Source organism: Ceratotherium simum, chromosome 26 (assembly GCF_057802395.1).
Source record: "Ceratotherium simum simum isolate JZ-2026a chromosome 26, ASM5780239v1, whole genome shotgun sequence".
Lineage (NCBI taxonomy): Eukaryota > Metazoa > Chordata > Mammalia > Perissodactyla > Rhinocerotidae > Ceratotherium > Ceratotherium simum.
The window spans coordinates 18384562-18404640 of record NC_141925.1 but is presented as its reverse complement, the minus strand read 5'-3'; the positions used below and the strand labels follow the sequence as shown (position 1 = coordinate 18404640).

Here is a 20079-nt window from a genome sequence, read left to right as displayed (position 1 = left end):
TACTATTTTGTAGCTTTATATTTTAATATACTAGCAATTTCAGCAGCACTACCCCAAGTAACCCCAGGGCCCATAAAGAATCCCTTCATCAGTATGGATTACAAAACACTATAGAGTTAGAGGCTTTGCTGCTGACTGCATTGCTGCCAAAGTCCACTAGGACTTTCTCAGCAACCCCTTAAGGCACGAAAATCAAGGTTGGAACATATGTAGGAAGAATGTTAAACGCAGGTAAGAGCCTTATGGCTTTCATGAGACAGAACATCCTCAGAAGTCACAGCAAAAGAGAGAAAATGGAGAGGTTAGGCTGGCTCCCTTGCCTTTCCTTCCCAAGAAGACTAACCCATTGGATCTAGGTCAAATCCCAGAGCTAGAGGATGACTTGCATAGCCAACCTCGCCATGTGCTTGGACAACTGGATTTCAGAGGAGGCAAGAGGCCAATGCTGAGGTGACTCTTCTTTACTCCTCCGGACCCTCAGCACTACCTTCAGTATACCTTTCTTGCTAGAAGAAGTCCATTCCACATGTAGTTAAGCTCATCTGGTAATTGTCTGAAGAAGTTGCTTGCCCCTCATCTAATTGAAAATTGGATTTTAGCCTTATATAATCTGTACAGCACTGTGACAACACTTGGAATAGCTCCAGGCCCTATACAAGCACCCAAACCAGTGTTGTTCAATTTGTTCTTCCTCACATCTCTATTTGTTAGGCCCTGGCTGGGCTCGATAACTCAGAAGGGCCAAAGTGCAGAAGACACAAGTTCAAGAGCCAGTTGGGGAATAAGTACATGTTTTGGAGGTATACTTTTTAAGTGAGAAAAAAAAAGTCACCCCCTGGGCCGGCCCCATGGCTTAGCAGTTAAGTGCGTGTGCTCTGCTACTGGCAGCCCGGGTTCAGATCCCGGGCGCACACGGATGCACCGCTTGTCCAGCCATGCTGAGGCTGCGTCCCACATACAGCAACTAGAAGGATGTGCAACTACCACATACAACTATCATCTACTGGGGCTTTGGGGAGAAAAAGGGGGGGAAAAAAAGGAGGAGGATTGGCAACAGATGTTAGCTCAGGGCTGGTCTTCCTCAGCAAAAAGAGGGGGATTAGCATGGATGTTAGCTCAGGGCTGATCTCCCCCCCGAAAAAAAAAAGTCACCCCCTAAGATTTCCTTCCAGCCTCTAGCTGATGCTGACCTTGGTAATAAGGAAAAGAAAAAATTTCAGTTCACTGAGGAAACCTTGTAACCCTCTCCCTAGCCAGAAAGAGGATGTAGCTATGACTCCCAAGGCCTTTCCAACTGAAAAGAAAAATAAAAACACAGCTAATCCTACCACTGTACTTATTTTTAGGAGATACCAGCATGAGGCTGGGAATCTTTGGGAAAGGCCATTAGGGCCTCCATCAGAGTGAGTGAGATGGCTCGCCAACAGAACAATAACAAGACAGAAAATACAATGAAAGGAAACCAACGGTCAGAAGTGGTCTACCATAATCAGACTTCTAGAATGTAAGAGCCAGGTAGAGCCACCAAGGATATTAGTCTAAGCCTCCCCCCACCCCCCCAATTTGGCACAGAGGGACGTTGAGCCCCTAAGAGGGGCAGTGACTTGTGAAAGGTCATGTGTGACCATGCCACCCCCCCCCCCCCCGCCCTTCTGGAGTCCCTGAGTTACTCACCTGACATCCTTCTGGAACCTTAAATTTATGTCTTAGATGCTTTATAGACTTTCTTTTAAATCCTAACACTCTGGAATAACAGTCTCTTGATTTTACAGACAAAAGAAAACTCAGAATTTCACTAACTCGCCAAAGGTCACACAGCAATAGCACTTGACAGTTTCAGCTTATCTCCTTTGCCTTAACCACTGCCTACCTGATAGATGTGGGAGCCATCCGTTTAGCACAGTGCTCAAATTCATTTTTTGTTATTTCTCATGGGAATTCACATCAGTTGCCTAAGGTAAGACTAGGTAGGGACCCTGTGAGGACTCATTTGCTTTTTGCCTACAAGTACTGGGACCCCAAAGCCCATTAAGCTCGGTGAGTGGGAGGTCAACTTCCATGTTTTCCAAGCATAGGAACTGCTTTCCAATATCACATTGGAATAGGCTGCCAGGGTAAATCTTGCCCCAGAATAAAGTCACTATTTTGTTGTTGTTGTTGCAGAATTGTCAATAGTCAAGTAAACAAATTTATTAAATCCAACAGCAGGTAATCTTCCAAATAAAAAAACATCTAAAGAAAGAAAGAATGTAGACAAAGACAAAAATGTGTGTAACAAGTTAATAAAAATATTCAAGGGGCTATTTGGAGAGTGCAGCAGTGCAGAGAATACAAATGAAAGTATTACTTTTGTCAACAAGTTTGTACAACCTCAAGAAACAGACACCGTGGTCACAAACCAAGAGGAATTCACAAAGGTGGAGGGTCACATGAGGAGTAGACACATCACCTCAGTGGGTTAAGGCAGGGTATCTGTAGGACCAATTCATCCAAGCCCCATTTGCCTATTGCTTCAAATTCCCCCTTTGAAACCTAGAATCATACGCATTAGTGCAACAAGTAAGGGCAATTAATCACAGACTCAGGGCTGGGGGCCAGGGTCAGAGGGAAGACACTTCTCCCAGAATAAATGTGTGTGGGCGGGGGGGACCACAGCAGCTGCTGAATGGCTTCCTTTGGCAATGTCCAAGATTTGTGTTGAAAGTAGTAGATGGGTGATAGAAGTAGTAGGTATCTGGAAGAGCAGGCTGAGTTTCCAAGAAGAATAGGGAGGACGTGATGCCCCAGCACCTGAATCAGAAGCAGAACCTGATGGTTACTCAAAGCTATTTGAACCATCTTGGCTTCTGCAACAGTGCTCAAGCATCAATTTTGTCTTTCAATAAGGAAAAACACCAGATCCTCACTAAAATGCAGTCCCAGTCCAGGTTAAACTGGATATATGCTATAATTACAGTTTACAATAGGAATAAACTCTGAAGGGGTGGGGGTGGGGGGGATGAGGACCACCCTCTCCATATGATTCGGAAAACAGATTGTGGAGTAAGAGGAGGATGACTATCTCACACCCTCAAATGAGTCCCAATTAACACACTTTAATAACTTTTAATAGTCCTTTCAGCTGTTTAAACAAGATACTGCTGGAGTCCCCTAAGGAAGACCTTTGTCAGTTACCAAGATGTTCAAGTCATCACTAACCAAACATTAGAGACACAAGAAAAATGGCAGAGCAGGCAACTAAAACAAAACAAAACCTAGCAGCTTCCTTCCAGCCCTTATAAGTGTATAATTGGGTGTACCTTTGGGCTTCACTGCATTGAAGACTTTATTTTAAATGTGGCAAACCAAACAGTTCTAAATACAGATATGTTTTTGTTTTTAAACTTTTAGACCCAAGTCCTTTTCCCAGTAATTTCCCACCAGTGTTTAATACCATTTGGCATAGTATAGTGTATGAGGCCATCACATGAACTATGGAGTCCCACACCCTGCAGGCTCCCACACTGAGGACTGAATTTTGACACCAGCCCCTGGAAGATCAGTACTGTTTCAAAGACCGACTAATACTGTGTGGATTAATCCTTTCTTCCTTTCCAAGAAGGCTAGTTTGTGCCTTCCTTAGGGAAGTTTAATAGGATTTCCTTGGGCTTGGGGGCTTGGTTGAAATTTGGACCTTCATCCAGCTCTAGATGTTTCTTCTCCCATCACAAGGGTAAGTATGGGGTTTTGGACGCAACTCACATATGTGGGCATATCTGGCAAGGATGAGGGAGGACTGCTGAGGCAATCAGCTGAAGCATAGCAAAGTGTCATTACACGAGGTGGGGTTAAGAATGATACATTCATATTGCGCAGGGATGGCGAAAGAGCAATTCAGTGAATCCACACTTCATCTCATACAGCTTTCTAATAAATTGCTAAAGAAACATCACAGAAAGCTCACAAAACCATTTGCCAAAAACCAAGCAGTTTCCCGGCACACATTGTTTGTTGTAGTCACCCTCAGATATTTGCCTATTTTCAAAATGGCATCCACATCCTGCCCCTCTTCACACCACCCGGTGTTACATTGTTAAAGTGAAGGGTGCACCGGCTCACCTGAGGGGCATGCATTTGGCCACTTCCACACAATTACTCCTCACTCATTAAGCAGCAAACCTATTTCTAGGTTAAGAGGAACAGGGACCTTTCATTTCCCAGAAGTATGACTGCAAACCCTACACACACCCCACCTTGGATCCCTTTGCAGAAAAACTGCTTTTCCTATGGTCATGGGCAACTCAAGCATTTGCCCAGAGCTACTGCAGAAGCTTGAATTCCTTGCGTCAAGGACTCAAACCTGAAAGGAACCTGTAAGTCCCTCCCTGACTGTTCTCTTTTCTGGCTTCTCATTTGCATTTTTGTAACAAATAGATTATTAAAAATATAACCAAAAATAATTTTTTAAATGGCTCTTTTGTTGGGGGCAGGGAAGCTGAATAGTTAATTAAAAAACAAAATCCACCCCCTGTAGTACACCTAATGCATGGAATGCCTTGTTGTAGGCTGAGGAAGGAATCCAGTTCCTCCAGAGTCCTCAGGATCCTCCACGCCTCCCTCTCTTCTGCACTTTTCTCCATACACCCTTCTGATCTGGGACGGAAAGAGCCTTACCTGGCTAGGAGCAGCCTGCCTTTTCCCTTATTCAACCTCTACCCAATTCAGAATCAGGAAAACGGGGTTGCAGACTGGTTGGATGAGAAGGTGGTCTCTTTAAGACCTCAGTCTGGGCACCTCAACTACAGTTGAGCCCACAGAACCTGCTAGGGCCCCTAGAAATTCTTTATACAAGCATCTTGTGTCTTAGGCTAGAACAAAGCTAGACATCAGGCCTGAGACCCTCTTCAGCTTTCCAGCAGTACTGCTAACCTACTGTATATGATTTTCAAGTTTCCCTTCCACCCCCTAGTAGGAGCAACTGTCAGGTTTGGATTAAAAAAAAAATCAAACTCCAAGTATGTTCCCTATGTCAATGTCAATTTCAGAAAAATATCGACTGCAGAAACTCCTTAAATAATAATCTTTCTAAAGATGGGAGCCCAGAGCCATAAGGCTACTAATAAAGGAACTCTAAGCAATTCCTGCCCAGGCTGAGAAACATATACCTGGGAGGGAAATGGGGGTAGTTAGGAGAGAAAACTCCAAATGTTTAATAGACAAACTCTACCTCAAGAGTATAAATATTTTTATAAGTTTTTATTTAAAAGATTCCCTTTTCAATCTGTTCCAAAGTGTTGGAAGCTGAACTGTACAAGTTCCTGCCACCCACTCTTCCAGTACACTTTTTTGAGGACATTTTTTTAATGGAAAAATAACAAGAGGACCCTCTACTGAAACCAGGTAGGACCAGAGTCAGCTCTCGTGTGGCAGTTTGGCCAAAGGTGGCCTTACGGAGCGAGCATGTGGAGGAGTCTGGGGAACTGGGCTCCTCCCTCTTGTGAGGAAAGGGCTGAGAAAATTCATCTTCTCTTAGTGAAAATGGTCCAAATTCAGATTCAAAAGCCTCCATTATGATTCCCTGGCACTGTTCTTATACTTTATATATTGAAGGCAGCTCCCTCTTTTATGGCCAGTTTTAGCAGGCAAAGAAACAAAGGCATATAGATACATATATGTGTACATATATATTTTATATAGGTAAAATATATACATATCTTATATATGTATATATACATATTTGGGGGTAGGAGAAGGAGAGGAGGGTCATGTAAACCTAAACAGTCATCACCTTACCCCAAATGAGCCTGACATTAACAAAGAAGATAATAAATAACTCCTGGGGGCTAAGTGACAACATGGGTGCAGCAAGAAGGGAAAGGGCACACGTTTAACTATTAAATACACTTCTATATTTGTTTGGCAGAGTTCAGGCCAGCCCCAGCCTTCTGCACTTGCCAGACAAGTAAGCTGATGATATTCAAACAAATCATAAAAAAAAAAAATTCAAGCAGAGCTCCATACCACAGTTTTCCTTCAAGTCAGTTGGCCGGCAGGCACAGTTTTCCGACCACTAGGAACAGAAACTTTGGCTCCAAGGCAAATGAAAAAAAAAAAAAAAAGTATTTCCACTTACAACATGAAAATACAGAAAATTCATCAAAGAAAGAAAACTATCAAAGTCTACTTCCAGCAAAACTGAGGTAGCACTGCTTTCTCTGCATTCAGTGCTTAAGTGGTTCTCAGTACGTGTTCTAAAAAAAAAACTGCTCACTTGACTGACAGGTGCAGCATGTTGATGGATTAACTCAATGCGAAATGCAACAGGTGAAAGAAGGAATGAGCAAGAAGTGAGGAAAATAAGGGTTTTGGATAAATTAGCTTAAAAGGGGGTTGTCACCAGACTAAATGCTCTTGGCTGGCCTTTGCTCTCCAAGAGCTTTAATTCGCCTGGGAATTAATGCAATGTGGTTAACAGTTAACACTGCTATTCAACTCTGTGTAAATCTTTAAAAATAATTATTACAACCTAAATTCAACCATGTAAACAGCACTACACACAGTACAGACCTGCCCTGAAAAACAGAATATGCAAAACTGAGATCTGGCACTGTATTATTTTGTAATGTTAATTCAACCTAACTGTCCCATTCCCCCTGCCCTGCCCTACACCCTCCCCCACAAAAAAAATCTAATTTGTGCAAGAAATGGCAGGCTATTCTATCTGAAGGCTTAAAAAAAAAGATACACAACATGTAGCCAGGTTCAAATATTTTGGGGGACTCCCCCCAAAAAAGAAATAACCAAAATAACCAAAAAGTGAAGAAAGTGCCTAAAACATGATACAGCATTTTAGAGCCCTTTCAGATACAAGGCAGAGAAAGGTGTAAAGTAGAAAATATCCGGATCTTCAGTAATTTCCAGAAAGGTCCAATTCCTCGGTTGGCTGCAGGGCAGCAGGCAGATTCTTGCTGCTGCTCGTGGGACAGAGCCACTAAGTCTGCTCCTCGGGACACAAGCCCTCGGGCCCTGAGCTGAGTGCACCTCTCCTCTCCTCTTCTCTTTTCCTTCGCTCCATCTCCCACTCCACAAAGGTATCAAATAGACTTGGCCAGGCCTCATCTTCACTGTAGTTGCTGAGGTCAGGGCCAATCACCTGAGTGAAGTTAAGGAACATGTTCCAAGTGTCCCGGGAGATGCCCTTGATCCCCGAGGGGTTCTCTGTTAGGAAGTTTAGCCATTGGTCCAATACCGGAGGATTGTTCTGGGTAAAGACTAGTTTCCATAGGGCAATGGCTATTTCCCGATGCAGTGAGCGCTGCCCTTCTTCAGAGTCCAGGCCAAACTGAAATGTAAACCGGTAGAGATCCTTGAATTTATCCTCTTGTTTGGCTTCTGTTAAGAGGCTAGGGAACCGGGCACAGATCCCATCAATGCTGTCTGCACTTATTGCTTTGCAGCCATCAAAAAACTCCTTCCTGCAACAGGAAGGAGGGGGCACAATTAATAATTGTAAACAATATCATTTACTGAGAGGCAATGTAGTATAGTAATTAAGAGCATGGCTTTGAGGCTGGATGGCCTGGATTTGAATTCCAGCTCCTCTGCTAATTAATCCTATTTCTTCATCTGTCAAAACCCTTTATAGGGTTTTGGTGAGGACTAAACAAGTTAATATGTCAACTGCTTCTAACAGTGCCTGGCACATGGCAGGCAGCTGATAATGGTTCATTCATTCATTTATTCATCTTTCCAAAGCTAAACTCAAGTCTCCAGCTCCATGCGCCCTGTCTCCCATTCTGCAATAGTGATTAAGCTGCAGACTCGCCTCCCAGATGGGAAGTTCTCCTGCTTTCCTTTTGATTCTCTATGGATTATTTGTTTTTGGAATATTTTTGGTGACTGCCAAGGGAGATTTTTGTAGCCAAAGATTCTGGATGAACCTGGGTAACTCTGCCACCAGAGATCAAAGTTCTATTATTAAAAAACAAAAACTGTATTTTTAACATCTATATAAACTTTCAGCTTACAACATTTTCTCACATTGATCTTCTCAGAGACTGCTGTATCCACTGCAGATATAAGGCATCTGAGGTCTGTCAGGTAACCTATCCAGGGGCTAGAAATTATATGGGGGGGTTTCTCAAGTCAATTCTTATATACAACCTAGTGCTCTGCAAACCACACCTTGGGGTAACCCTGCCATGTCCTCCCCACAAACAACCTCGATAGTGACACATGACCATGATGGTATGCACAACTACTGCTTGATAACTGGGGCCAGCTGTCCTTATTGGACAAGAGGCTGGCCGAGGGCAACGTGCGAAGAGGTAGAAGGGGCAACTAGCTTGATGCAGTGACAGAGGCATAACCCCATTGGCACTCACAGAGCCTGGCACATGATAGGTGTACAATAAATATCAAGTGAGGAAGTGAGTGAATTGACAAGTAAAAGAGTAAGAGAAAAGATAAAGGTCTGAAACAGCAGTGGGGCTGGGCAGCACCTTTGCCATGTGGCTCAACATGGATTATTCCTCATTTAACTTAAGGCAAAAATGGTCGGTGTCCAGTTATTCAGAGGCTGAATAGCTTTAGAGAAATTGGTCAGTAAAAGAAAAAAGGACTTACCCAAAACCCTATGAAGCCAACCCAGTTCTATTCTAGCTGGGCACCACGGCCCAATGGTGCTCTCTTTCCTCCTCTGCTCACCTGGTGACATGAAGTATTTGTGACTAACCTGGTGAATTTGCACATGGTAGCAGCCTGGAACTTCCAAGCCAAGAGCAGCACTCGAAATTCTGTGGGGTCAACACATAGGTCATTGCAAAAGCGCTCCATGCCTTCTTCCAAAATTGCATCCTCCCGCTCGTCCTTGTAGCGCCTGAACAGTTCTTCCAACCTCTGCAGGGAAGACTCCTCGGCATTGGACTTGGGTTCCCTCCCAGCATCTCCCGAGGATGTTGGCAGTTGGCAGGCCTCAGTGACAGCCTCTGCCTTCTTGGTCCCATTGACAAGGATATCCCCACTTGGCTTGCCACAGGCTGGTGGCTGTTCCTCACGGTGGGCTGCACCCCGCCTGCTGTGTGACTTGCTGCTGGGGTCACGGTCTCCATTCTTGCTGCCCAGGGTTGATGAGGGATTCTTGCACTTGGTGACACACTGGCCCATGGTGCTGATGGCCTGGCCTCTAGAGTGGCCCCCTCTGGACTGGATGCCCTCGCTGCCACTGGCCCATGTGCCTCAACATGCCATCAGCCAGAGGAGCCAGCCAACCTGGAAGAAAATTAGAGAGTAGTCACCACTGGAAAGGGAGACGGGGTATGTAAACTCCTCTCTAGGGACTCTGCACTGGGACACCACTGTATTTCAGTGAGCCAACCATGAACCAGGGAGATACCCTGAGTTTACACCACCTCCCTTGTAAGCCAGCTCTAATACCTTCACTTTGGAAATGCAGTGGCTAGGGCACATATGGAGAACAAATATGGAAAATTCCTAAAATTCTTAAGGTAACATAGATTACAAAGAGGTTGATTCATGTGCAGAATGCATCAAGGAAGACTACAGTTTTGCCAGAAGTATTCCAAAGGAAATCTGTCTTGCCAACTTGCCATTACATAAGAAAATTATTTGGACCTGGGTTAAGCCAGAAGGTGCAAATAAGAGTCATCTTCTAGTCGCTAATGTCAAAAACCTCAGATTTTCTGTTTAAGTAGGTTGAGTAGGGAGAAGGGGTGGCCACAACCAAGACAACTATACAGTTTCATAATAGCCTAAGATGAGGTAAAGGATTTGCCGAGTCAAGACTACAAGTAGAGTCCTAGCCAAATAGCAAAGTAAAATTTGTCTCTGATCTTTTCAAATTCCTTTCTGGGACTCTCCCACACAGTAGGTGAAATACCCTTGCTCCATCCTTCCTCTGCCCATCCATAGGAGCCATCCACCAAGCCTATACTCCATGCCAAGGTTCCCAGTCCCCAAGCTTCTTGTTCTCCCCCCTCAGGTCCTCTGCAAGGCTGTATGTAGAAATGCAAGCCAAGTTCACACTAAACATGAATGTCCTACAGGGCCTGCAGGCTCGGTCCTCCACGAGGGTGTGTCTACTTTAAAAGAAGGGCTGATTTACCCAAATACAACCTCTAAATGGTAGGATAATTACTGGATGAAAAAGAAAAGTCTGCACTGTTACATAACAAACTTGTCATGGTGGTTTATTTATTACTTATATAATTAAAGTGTTTTTTAAAGAATTGCTAGAAATTTCTGTCAGGGGTGAGGTGATTTCTCTGAAGACTCTGTCTACTCAGGACTCTTATTCTTACCTTCAGCTAGTCCACTAGAAGATCCATCTACAATTTAATACCTGTAAAATTCTGCCATCTGCTATAATAACGACTGAAACTACAATGTTAACAGAAATTTAGACCAGGAGCCAGAAGTATAGTAGGGGAAGCAGACCAAATCAATGTCAGTCCCACGCCCCTCCAGCTCTAGGGAGCTTTCATGGACCTTCATGATCCAAATTCAAAGCTCTTAGGAGACTGGCGGTGGGGAGAAGGGTGCTTTTTATGGAATGTTGGAGCTTTAAACTTTACCTAAAGAACTTTAGCTCCCTCGAAATAGAGCCTGGATAAATGTGGAGTTATCTTCAAAAGGAATTCTAGGCTAAGTTCTGAGTGTACAAGTTTAAACCGAAGACCAGAAGCATCCCTGTAGTTAGTGAGATGCATGGTATCAGGGTGTGTCCCATTTTTCCACACTCAGAGAATAAATGACAGAGACATGTCTACACATGCCCTCAAGGCTTGCAGTTTCACTTAGGCTTCAAAAACACCCTGAAACCCTTACAAGGGTTTTTGGTGTGGAAAATGACAGACCCAAGTAAGTTTCTTCTGTCTTTTTATGCTTTAAGAGTACAGCTAGTAAGCCGTAAGCACAACCTATTAAAATTTTAACAGGCAAAGAGTTAATTCTGGGCAGACCAGCATACAACGGAAGCAACTGTTCGAGCTGAATTCTCTCAAAACAAGCAGGACTGTAATACCATGTGGAGGGTCTGGTCTCCAGATTTGTGTTTCTAAAGACCAGAGTGCTGAAGGAAACAAAAGGCCCAAACTTACACAAACCCCACATGCTCACAGACTGACAACTAATTCCCAGGCATGCTGACTCACCAGGGTTTGCTGCTCAGCTCCTGCTGCTGAGGGAGGCCCAGGTACCTAGCAGGATAAGAGGATTTCCTGGCCTCTATCTGACCCACCTACCCCAGGCCACTAACCCCTGCCCCCACCAGGCAGATGCTTCATTATACCAGCTTCCCCCAAATCCCGGCGCCAAGGCCTTCAGGTAGGGACAGAACAGCTGGGCCTCCCAAAGAGGCCCTAATCCCATTTACCCAACTGGCCCTCCATGTAAAAGCATCTTTGATGACCTGACACAGCAGAACCAGCTGACACCTGAAGGCTTTTAACATGGCCAGCAGATGAGAAAAAGGAGGGGAAAACCAATTTGGACAGATGATCAATCAGCAAGTGACAGAAGGTCGGATCCCTTCTTCCATTCTGGTCCCTTTCTTTGAAATGCCCCCATTCCAGCTGAGTGTTGCAGTGAGTGGTGATCTCAAGCCAGAAGAAAAGATTTTCAGATCTGATGGTGAGTACAGCCCCCTGATTACTCAAAGGGCTCCCTGCTTTCGTGTCTACCTCTTTCCTTGGGAAAACAGCTCTGCTCCCGAGCTTTCCCCAGCCTCAATCACAGTGTCCAGCCCTGTGTCCCAGGCTGGCAGCACATCAAATGTTTTAAAGTTGAGAGTCTCCCTGGACCCACTAGCCATTGGCTAATAGCTAATAATAGCAGTTATCAATTATTGAACACTTCATATCATGCCAGGCACTATGCTAAGCACTTTATGGACATTAAAACTCATATATCCTCACCACAACCCCATTTAAAGATGGGGAAACTGAGGCACAAAGTAAATTACCCAAGATCAATTAAACAGAACCTGGTTTGTCTGGCTTGAGAAACCATGACCTTTACCACTAGGCTAGACTGCTCACCCACACCAGAGCAACTAGGGAAGGCCCACCAACGGATGGGTCCACAGCAATCCCAGAGCACGAGTTTTACCATCACCCACTGGAAAGAGAACAACACATGGTCTGTACCCAGTGTGCAAGAAGGGTGCCCTACCCACTACCCTCTCCCAGCAAGCCCTGCCACCTGATCCAAGTAGGCAAGATGCCCTTGGGCTCAGCCTCACCAGAGGTAGGGAGTAGGATTAGTCCAGAGGCCCTAAACCTGTGATGTTTCAGTCCACTGGCATGGTTAAAAGATCCAGCTCTGAAATTAAAGCCCAACTCTGCCACTGGTTATTGTTTGACCCTGATCGAAACCTGAATTTCCTCAACCTGCAAAATGGTATCTGCCTCACAGAGCTGTTGTAAGGATTCAGGCAGGAAATGGAGACAAAGGGTACCTGGCACACGTTGCTCATCACACAGAAAACACCTGATATGGCAGCTATCATTATTATTAACAGCCGAAGAGTATCTAGTTAGCCTGATGGAAGCCCCATCTTGTCCCATCTGAACAATGGGCTGCAGGCTTCAGCTTCCCCAGACAGAGCCAAGATGCCTACCCCTGCCTTGAGTCACGCACTTGGTCCTGTTCAGAAACACTCTCTTGAACCACCAGCACTGACCCTGCTCAAAGGCACCACTGCCCAGAAATACCTGGGGGATCAGGTTCTCGATAAGACTTCCTTGTGATTGATCCTGAATAAAATCAAGTTGGGGTATTTGCTATGCCCTATGGACAATTTGAATCGCTGGTCACTCCCTGTCCCTAACCTGGGGGAAGCTTCCAGGCAGTTCCAGACTACTTCCCCTTTCCACTTAGTCCCAGCTCTGTAGGTTTGCGAAAGACACGATTTCTAGCTTGCTACTCATTTAATGGAACTGCCTCCTCAGCCGGTCCTCCTGCCACCTCTCTGAAGTGGACATCCTGAGCACAATCTGGGCACTCCAGAGCCAAATTTCATCACTACCAGAGCATCACTATTAATGAACACCACTTTGTATTTGTTAGTACATTATAACAGTTATATATAAATGTAGCTCTGTGAAGTAATTACCAACATTTCATAGTAAAAGAAATGGAGGTACACCAAGGTCAAGGAACTATCCAGGAAGGAAGAAACAGGAGCAGAGTAACTAAGAGGATGAGCTCTGGGAGCAGACAAATCTGGATCTGAATCACGGTGACGGCACCAACTGCGTGACCATCAGCATGTAACTTTAAAATGGGACAGATGTACCTCAACGACTGGTGGGCAGAGTAAATGAGATAATCCACATAAAATGTCTGCCCAATACCTTGCTCACAGAAAGTATTCAGTAAGTGTTAGCCTTTACTATAGTTGTTGTTGTTATCACAAAGTTGGTGACGGAATCAAGCCTCCCTTCGCCTAGAACAGTGCTCTTTTCAGGAGCCAGTCCAGCTCTCCTGGGGCAATTCAGGTATGCAGAACTCCCCAGATGCCCACAGCAGCTCTCCTGTTCTCGAAATAAGTGACTCTGCTCTCCTGCTTCAGCTAAGTGGCATAAATGAGTTGAATGGAGCCAGGGACAAGGAGGGGTGGGGAGAAAGGAAAGGCAGGAAGAAAAACAAAGGAAACAAAACAAAAAAACCCCACAAACCCAGGAAACCTACTTCTAGGTGGTTATAACTTTGCGGGTTTACCTGAAGGACTGAAGAAAGTAACTCTGCTCAGCTTATGCTGGACCAAGATCAGCCTCCAGCTTTTCTCCTTCAATCTCAGCTCCAATTGCTTCTGCCTCCCTCCCTCTCTCCCTCTCTGCACATCAGCCTCCAGCCTCCCTCCTCCCCTGTGCCAGCCCCGGCTGCTGTTCCTGGGGATGGGCTTGGCTGCCTGCCTGGCCCCAGGCCTGGAGCTGGCATTGCTAGGCCAAAGGCAATCCCAGAGGCTGCAGTCCCTGTGGATGCTCTGGCTCCAAAGAGGGATCAGGAAGCTGCTTCTGTCTCTTAGGCAGTTCCATGAAGTGACAATCAGGCAAGTCCCTGTCTTCCAGGACTTACTATCTACTGCTGAGACAGAATTGCCTCTTATGGAACAGAACAACCATGAAGGGCTAAACCACACAAAGAAAGAGTGCAAATGTAGACAGGAAAAGGAGAGAGGAGCGTGAACTAGTGCTATGGAAAGAAGGTGAAGGGATTGATGAAGAACAACTGATATATTTGTGCAACATGGGGCTACAAGCTTCATATGCATCACCACCTTCAAACCTCACAACAACCTAGGTTGTCAGAGCTTTGACAGATTAGGAAACTGAGTATTCTTAACTACTAAGCAGTGGGACTAGGAAATAAAACCAATCTGTCAGACTCCAAAGTCCACCCCATGGGAAGGTTTCATAGAGATGGTGGGTCTTGTTATGGTCATTAAACGACTGGAAGCACGAAATGGAAAGGAAGGAGGCAAAGTGCCAATCTGGTTGGTCCATGTTTGAGAGGTGATTTGAAAACATTTATTTATAGCAATATCTTTTAAATTACCTATATGTATTGAGGGGATTGATAGGAACTGTCACATTTAACCCACTACAACCCTAGGAGGAAGATAATATAATGTTCATTTTACAGAAGGGGAAACTGAATAGATAGAGTTTAATGGATTAGCTCTGAGGTCATATAGCCAGTCTATAAAGCAAAAAAGATTCAAACCCAAGCAGTCTGATTCTACACTCTCCGTTCTGCATCACCGGCCTCACTACTGTTCTCTGCTCTGACGTGTGCGAGCATATACCCTTCCTCTAAGGAGATGATGATGGCCCAAGAAGAAAAGGTACATTATCAACACCTAAGTATACTCCAGAGCTAGTGAGTTAATATGAATGGAGTAAACTCCCAGGTAGCCCTCAGTTCTGTTCTGGGATCTCCCTAAGTAATGTGTGCCCTTGAACAAGTCACTTAACCTCTCTGAGTTTCTGTGACCCCAACATTAAAATGAGGGGTATGGACTAGTCCTTCCAGGCCCAATATTCTGGGACAAGCTTCTCTTTTTGGCATCTAAAGAGGCTGAAGTTTTGAATTTGCAAGCCTTCTGAGGACAGGCACTTTGCCTCCTTAGTGAATGGCTCTCACACTTCTTGCCCAAGCCTGTCAGAGTCAAGAGAAAATAAGAAGTCCAAAAGGAGAGAGAGAGCAGGACTACTCCAACTTGAACAAGGGGTAAAAAGATGACACAGTTTTTGCAACCTTCCCTCTCAGTCATCTTAGTTTGATCTCTGCAGGGTCAGCAATAGGCCCTAACATATGGAAAACAGACCAGAGCAGGGCCAGCCCCGTGGCTTAGTGGTTAAGTGCGCGCGCTCCGCTACTGGCGGCCGGGGTTCGGATCCTGGGTGTGCACCGACGCATGGCTTCTCTGGCCATGCTGAGGCCGTGTCCCACATATAGCAACTAGAAGGATGTGCAACTATGACATACAACTATCTACTGGGGCTTTGGGGAAAAAAGGGAGGAGGATTGGCAACAGATGTTAGCTCAGAGCCAGTCTTCCTCAGCAAAAAGAGGAGGATTAGCATGGATGTTAGCTCAGGGCTGATCTTCCTCACAAACAAACAAACAAAAAAACAGACCAGAGCAAGGTGGCTCATTGCTGCAGCTGGTTGGGTCAGGAAGCCCACTTAGAGGAATGCTGCACTGGCTGCTGATGGAGAGCCTGTGGCCCAAAGAACAGCCTTGTGAAATGAGGAGCTAAAAAACAGAAGGTAAATGCTGGCACCAAAACCCAGTGTCAGCAAGGCACTTGAGATCTCCTCTGAGACTTCCTGGGGAGAAAGGACTGATCCAATGCACCCCTCCCATTCTGTTCCCACCCAGAGTCTATTCAGAAGCAAGAAGTCACTGACAAATGCCAGTGTTTCTACATATTAGCAATAAAAAAACCATCATTCCAACTTTCATCTAAACAGTTTGTAGAGCTAGTTGGGTGCATGTTTTTATTTCTTACCATATATGCCATATACCCAAAGGCCAGAGAACATGAGTACATGAATTCCTCAGAAAGCTTTTCTCTAGCTGCCAGGGGCTGAAGCGGCTGTACTGGCAGAAGCCATCCCCCTGGGGGATAAAGCAAGACCACAAGAGCCCCTGGATCCCACCTCGCAGCTGCAGAACGACTTGAGAAAAAGATGGGAAATGGGTGGTGTCCATTTGTAAACTACTTCCTAGAAAGTAAACTTGCAAAAATAATAAGGAGGAAAGATTGAAGGAGTACTTTAAATGCAGAGTTGTTTGCTGTCACTTGGAACTTACAAGATCACCTTTGGAGATTAGGTCTTACCCAGAGCTATTGGGAAGGAAAGCTGTTTCCTCTGCCAAAACAAATGAGACCGTCTGCTGCTATTTTCATGCTTTTAAAAGACTTTTTGTCCTAAAATGTACTGCAGCAGCAAGCTAAGACAGCAGTTCCAGTTAGGGTTGGGTAGGAACACATGACATTCTACATCAACCAATCTCAAAAGTCCAAAAGAAAAGAAAAGAGGGATGAAGGAAAGCAGAGAGGGAGAGAGGGAGAGAGGAAGGGAAGAGAAAAAATTTTTAAAAGAAAATAAACCAACTGGTTATACTTCCGTAAAACAATCTTAGGTCACATGACTAAGACCAGCCAGCTTTGCACAAAGTAATTTTTCTTTTCAAACTGTGCTTACTGTTCCTTACCTTGATTATTTCAAATATACTAATAAGAATATATATCCAGTTGAAGCCTGAGGACCGAAGCCAGTGTGGGCTGGCTACAACAAATACTACTTGCCAAATACAACCAAGCCAATAAACCCATGTACTATAAAGTTTCCAAACACCAAATAATGAAGCATTTTTGGTCTCTGGGCTCCACAGTTGAGCTACATGTTTAATCCCATATGACTCAAAATAACCAAAACAAGGGCCATATCATTTTACTGACCCACACCCAGAATATTTTTTGCTGTCACTATTGATCTGGACAGGTCTGACTACCCACTTACATGCAAAGCGGGCATCGTTAAGGGGCACTAGATTTCTAGGTTGGCTACTCTTTTCGTTTCTGCACCAGCTTTTTCAGTTCCTGTTCCTGTTTAAAACTAGATGGCTGTCTTGGAGTTGTGCTCTTTGGTACCATAATAAAAATGGCATGCCTGCTACACTCTTCATCTCTCGTTTTATGCTTGGAGCTTGTTTTCTTCCTTAGAAAACAGCCTCATTAGGCCCCACTGAAGGCAAACCACTGATTAGGCCCGAATGCCTGCTTCCAGTTAGCATATGGATGCCAGCCACCCGGGAGGTTTACCTGATTGTAAATGATTAGTCGTCAAACACCCAATTACCACATCAACTGTTCACTTTTCAGTCACCTTCTGAGGAATTCAGTAGTCAGCAACTGACTGAAAAATAGTTCACTGGAGATGAGATTTGGTTTTGCATCTAAGTAAAAGAAAGGGAAAAAAGGAAATTGTGAAATGAGTTGAAAGATGGATGAGGAAGGAACCCAATATATAAAGATAATAAATAACTGCATCCAAATGTCTTAAAGGGGCACCTGAATGACCACAAATGTATAGACGTGGTTTCTAGAACCACATTTCCTCTAAGTAGGCCTCAGATTCATCATGTGGTAACTAATCTATCTCTTAAATGTTTGCTAATTCTTAAAGAAAATATCCAAATCCCTTAAGGCCAGATTTATCAGTTTTTTTTCCTAGAGGCCCATGATGGAAGCTGACTGCTAATGCACAGTAGATGGGAAGAGGAAGAGGGAAACAAAAAGACCTGTACAATAAAAGAATATCTGTTTTCAACCACATTAGTAAACCGGTCAGAAAAGTGAGGCCACTAAGCCTTTCTTTCTTGCTGCCAAATTCAAAAGTATTACATAGTTATTCTGTAAAGTTTAGAAAATACAGAGAAGCATAAAGAAAAACAAGTCCCCTAGTATCCCATCATCTACAGTTAGTATTTTGGAGTGTATCCTTTTAGTCTTTCATATGAGCACATACGGCCAACACACACAAATACATGCATGTACATATTATGCACATGGAACTTGTAAACAAAACTGGGGTCATACAGAAATTCTATCTTGCAGCCTTTTCCATTGAACACTCTTTCATATAAATCTTCTCCTCTCATAAAATGCTTTTAAAAGAGCAGCAATTCAATGATAATACTGGTATCACCACTAACGCACCAGCTATTTCACTGTAACCCATCGACTATTTATAGCCTACTATTCCATCTGTCAAAAATTTGGTGCTGCACTGCAGAGGGGGTGCAAAAAGGTTGAGACTGTTAAAACATAGTTAATAGTCAGATAAGTCTTCCATTGAATGGGGGTACCATAATTTGTCAATTTAATCTCTTCTTGTTGGATATTGAGCTTGCTTCTAATAGTTCACTATTATAAACAATACTGGGATAAAAACAGAACATATAGCTAAAACTCAGCACATTAATAATTATTTCCTGAGAATAAATTCCTGTAACTGGAACCAAAAGATATACAAAAAGATTATAGATATAATCCAATATGAATTCCAAAAATGTAGTGTCAACTTACATAACAGCAGTTGTACTGGGAGTATGTATTTCTCCCAATATCATCTTGTAATATTTGCTGACTAATTCAATTTCTTTAAAAAAAAAAAAATCCTTACCAAACGCACACTATTATATTTAAGGCAAAATATAATATTTAAGGAAAAATATAATATCCAAAGGAGGATGGAAAACAGGTAAATAAAGAGACCACTTGCTTCACTATAAATTACATCAAAAAGGCTGACAAATCCAATGATTCTGGCTCCAAGGATTTCAAGACAGTGTTGTTAAATGATAGGGGGTGGGGGAGCAGAAAGATTAATCATAAGGACATCTTTCAGTTATATCTAAATTTCCCCAATTTATTCTTTCAAAAGAAAATCAACCTTCCCCCACCCCCCAAAAAAAAAAAAAAAAAAAAAAAGCTAATGCCCATCTTAAGGTTTAATGAATAACAGTCCCCTTATGACAGGTTCAGCATCAGGAGTAGAAGAGTCTGGCCCATGGACTAGCCAGAACCCGAGTCAATGATATTCCCAGGGAGCCAGAGCCTTGTTCAAAATGGAACTGTGGGACCCTTGGAAATGGTTAATAGGCTGGATTTAGTCTGCAGACTTATTTATATGGGCTTTCTAGCTTCAGACTGGATCCAAGGATATTACTGCATGTAGCAGAGACTTGTCTGCTACCCCAGCATCCAGGCTCTTCATCAGGTGATTACTCAATTTTCACTAGAAGATCCTTCTCCCTTACTCTTGGCCATATAGTTGGGTGGGGCTCATAATGAACTATGTGACTCAGGCCCACCAAAGCCTCACATGCCCCTAGCTTCAATGACTGGGCCAGAGATATGCAGGTGACCTAAGCCAGACAGAGTGAATCTTAGCACTGAATGCACAGGAGGTTGGAGCTGTTATAGTCATTTTACCAGAAAGAGCCACCAGGGAAAATAATAATGCCTATCAATGGGTCACTGTGAGAATTAAATGGTCCCTTCTTATCAGATGGGTCTCAACTCAAATGCACATAGGACCCAAGAATAAAATCACTGCCAAGAGACAAAGGGTTCTGAAGCATTATTTGCATCCAGAATCCAATTATACTGAAGTCAGATCAAAGCCTGAACTTCACAGTCATGTGAGCCAATAAATTCCCCTTTTGCATAAGCCCAATGTCAGGTTTTCTGTCACAACAGAAAGAGTCCCTACCAACACACAGCTATGTCACTCAGATCTCTTCTACTCAAAGAGCAAAGAAAGAGAAGATCTGATACCTAGGTGTTCTGATTCATGGCCTGGGACCAACTTACTAGGCCATAATTTCAACCCATTACATCAAGGGAACCTTTAGCTGAACACCAGGACCAATGATCCCAAACTCGAGCAAACTGTAAAATTCCATTAGAACTGGGTGGACCATTAGGACACTATTTGAAAGATGATAAGACTAACGAGCAAAAAGAATCGTTCCAGTTGCAATTTTTACAACCTTAGGCCT

At 43.9% G+C, this 20079-nt stretch overlaps 1 protein-coding gene across 4 annotated transcripts in view; it reads right to left on the bottom strand.

The window, feature by feature from the left end:
- Positions 1-2175: 2175 nt before the first annotated feature.
- Positions 2176-20079, bottom strand: part of DCUN1D3 (defective in cullin neddylation 1 domain containing 3) — a 36870-nt gene continuing 18966 nt past the window's right edge. For 3 of the 4 annotated variants that reach the window (XM_004442952.3, XM_014797208.2, XM_087417089.1), the window contains exons 2-3: positions 8714-9249; positions 2176-7454 (exon numbers count right to left, since the gene is read on the bottom strand). In XM_004442952.3, the coding sequence (XP_004443009.1) occupies positions 6971-7454; positions 8714-9144 (915 nt within the window). In that variant the 5' untranslated portion in view covers positions 9145-9249 and the 3' untranslated portion in view covers positions 2176-6970. Of the gene's footprint in view, positions 7455-8713; positions 9250-17335; positions 17470-20079 lie in introns of all 4 variants that reach the window. The other variant, XM_014797207.2, reaches the window with a different exon arrangement.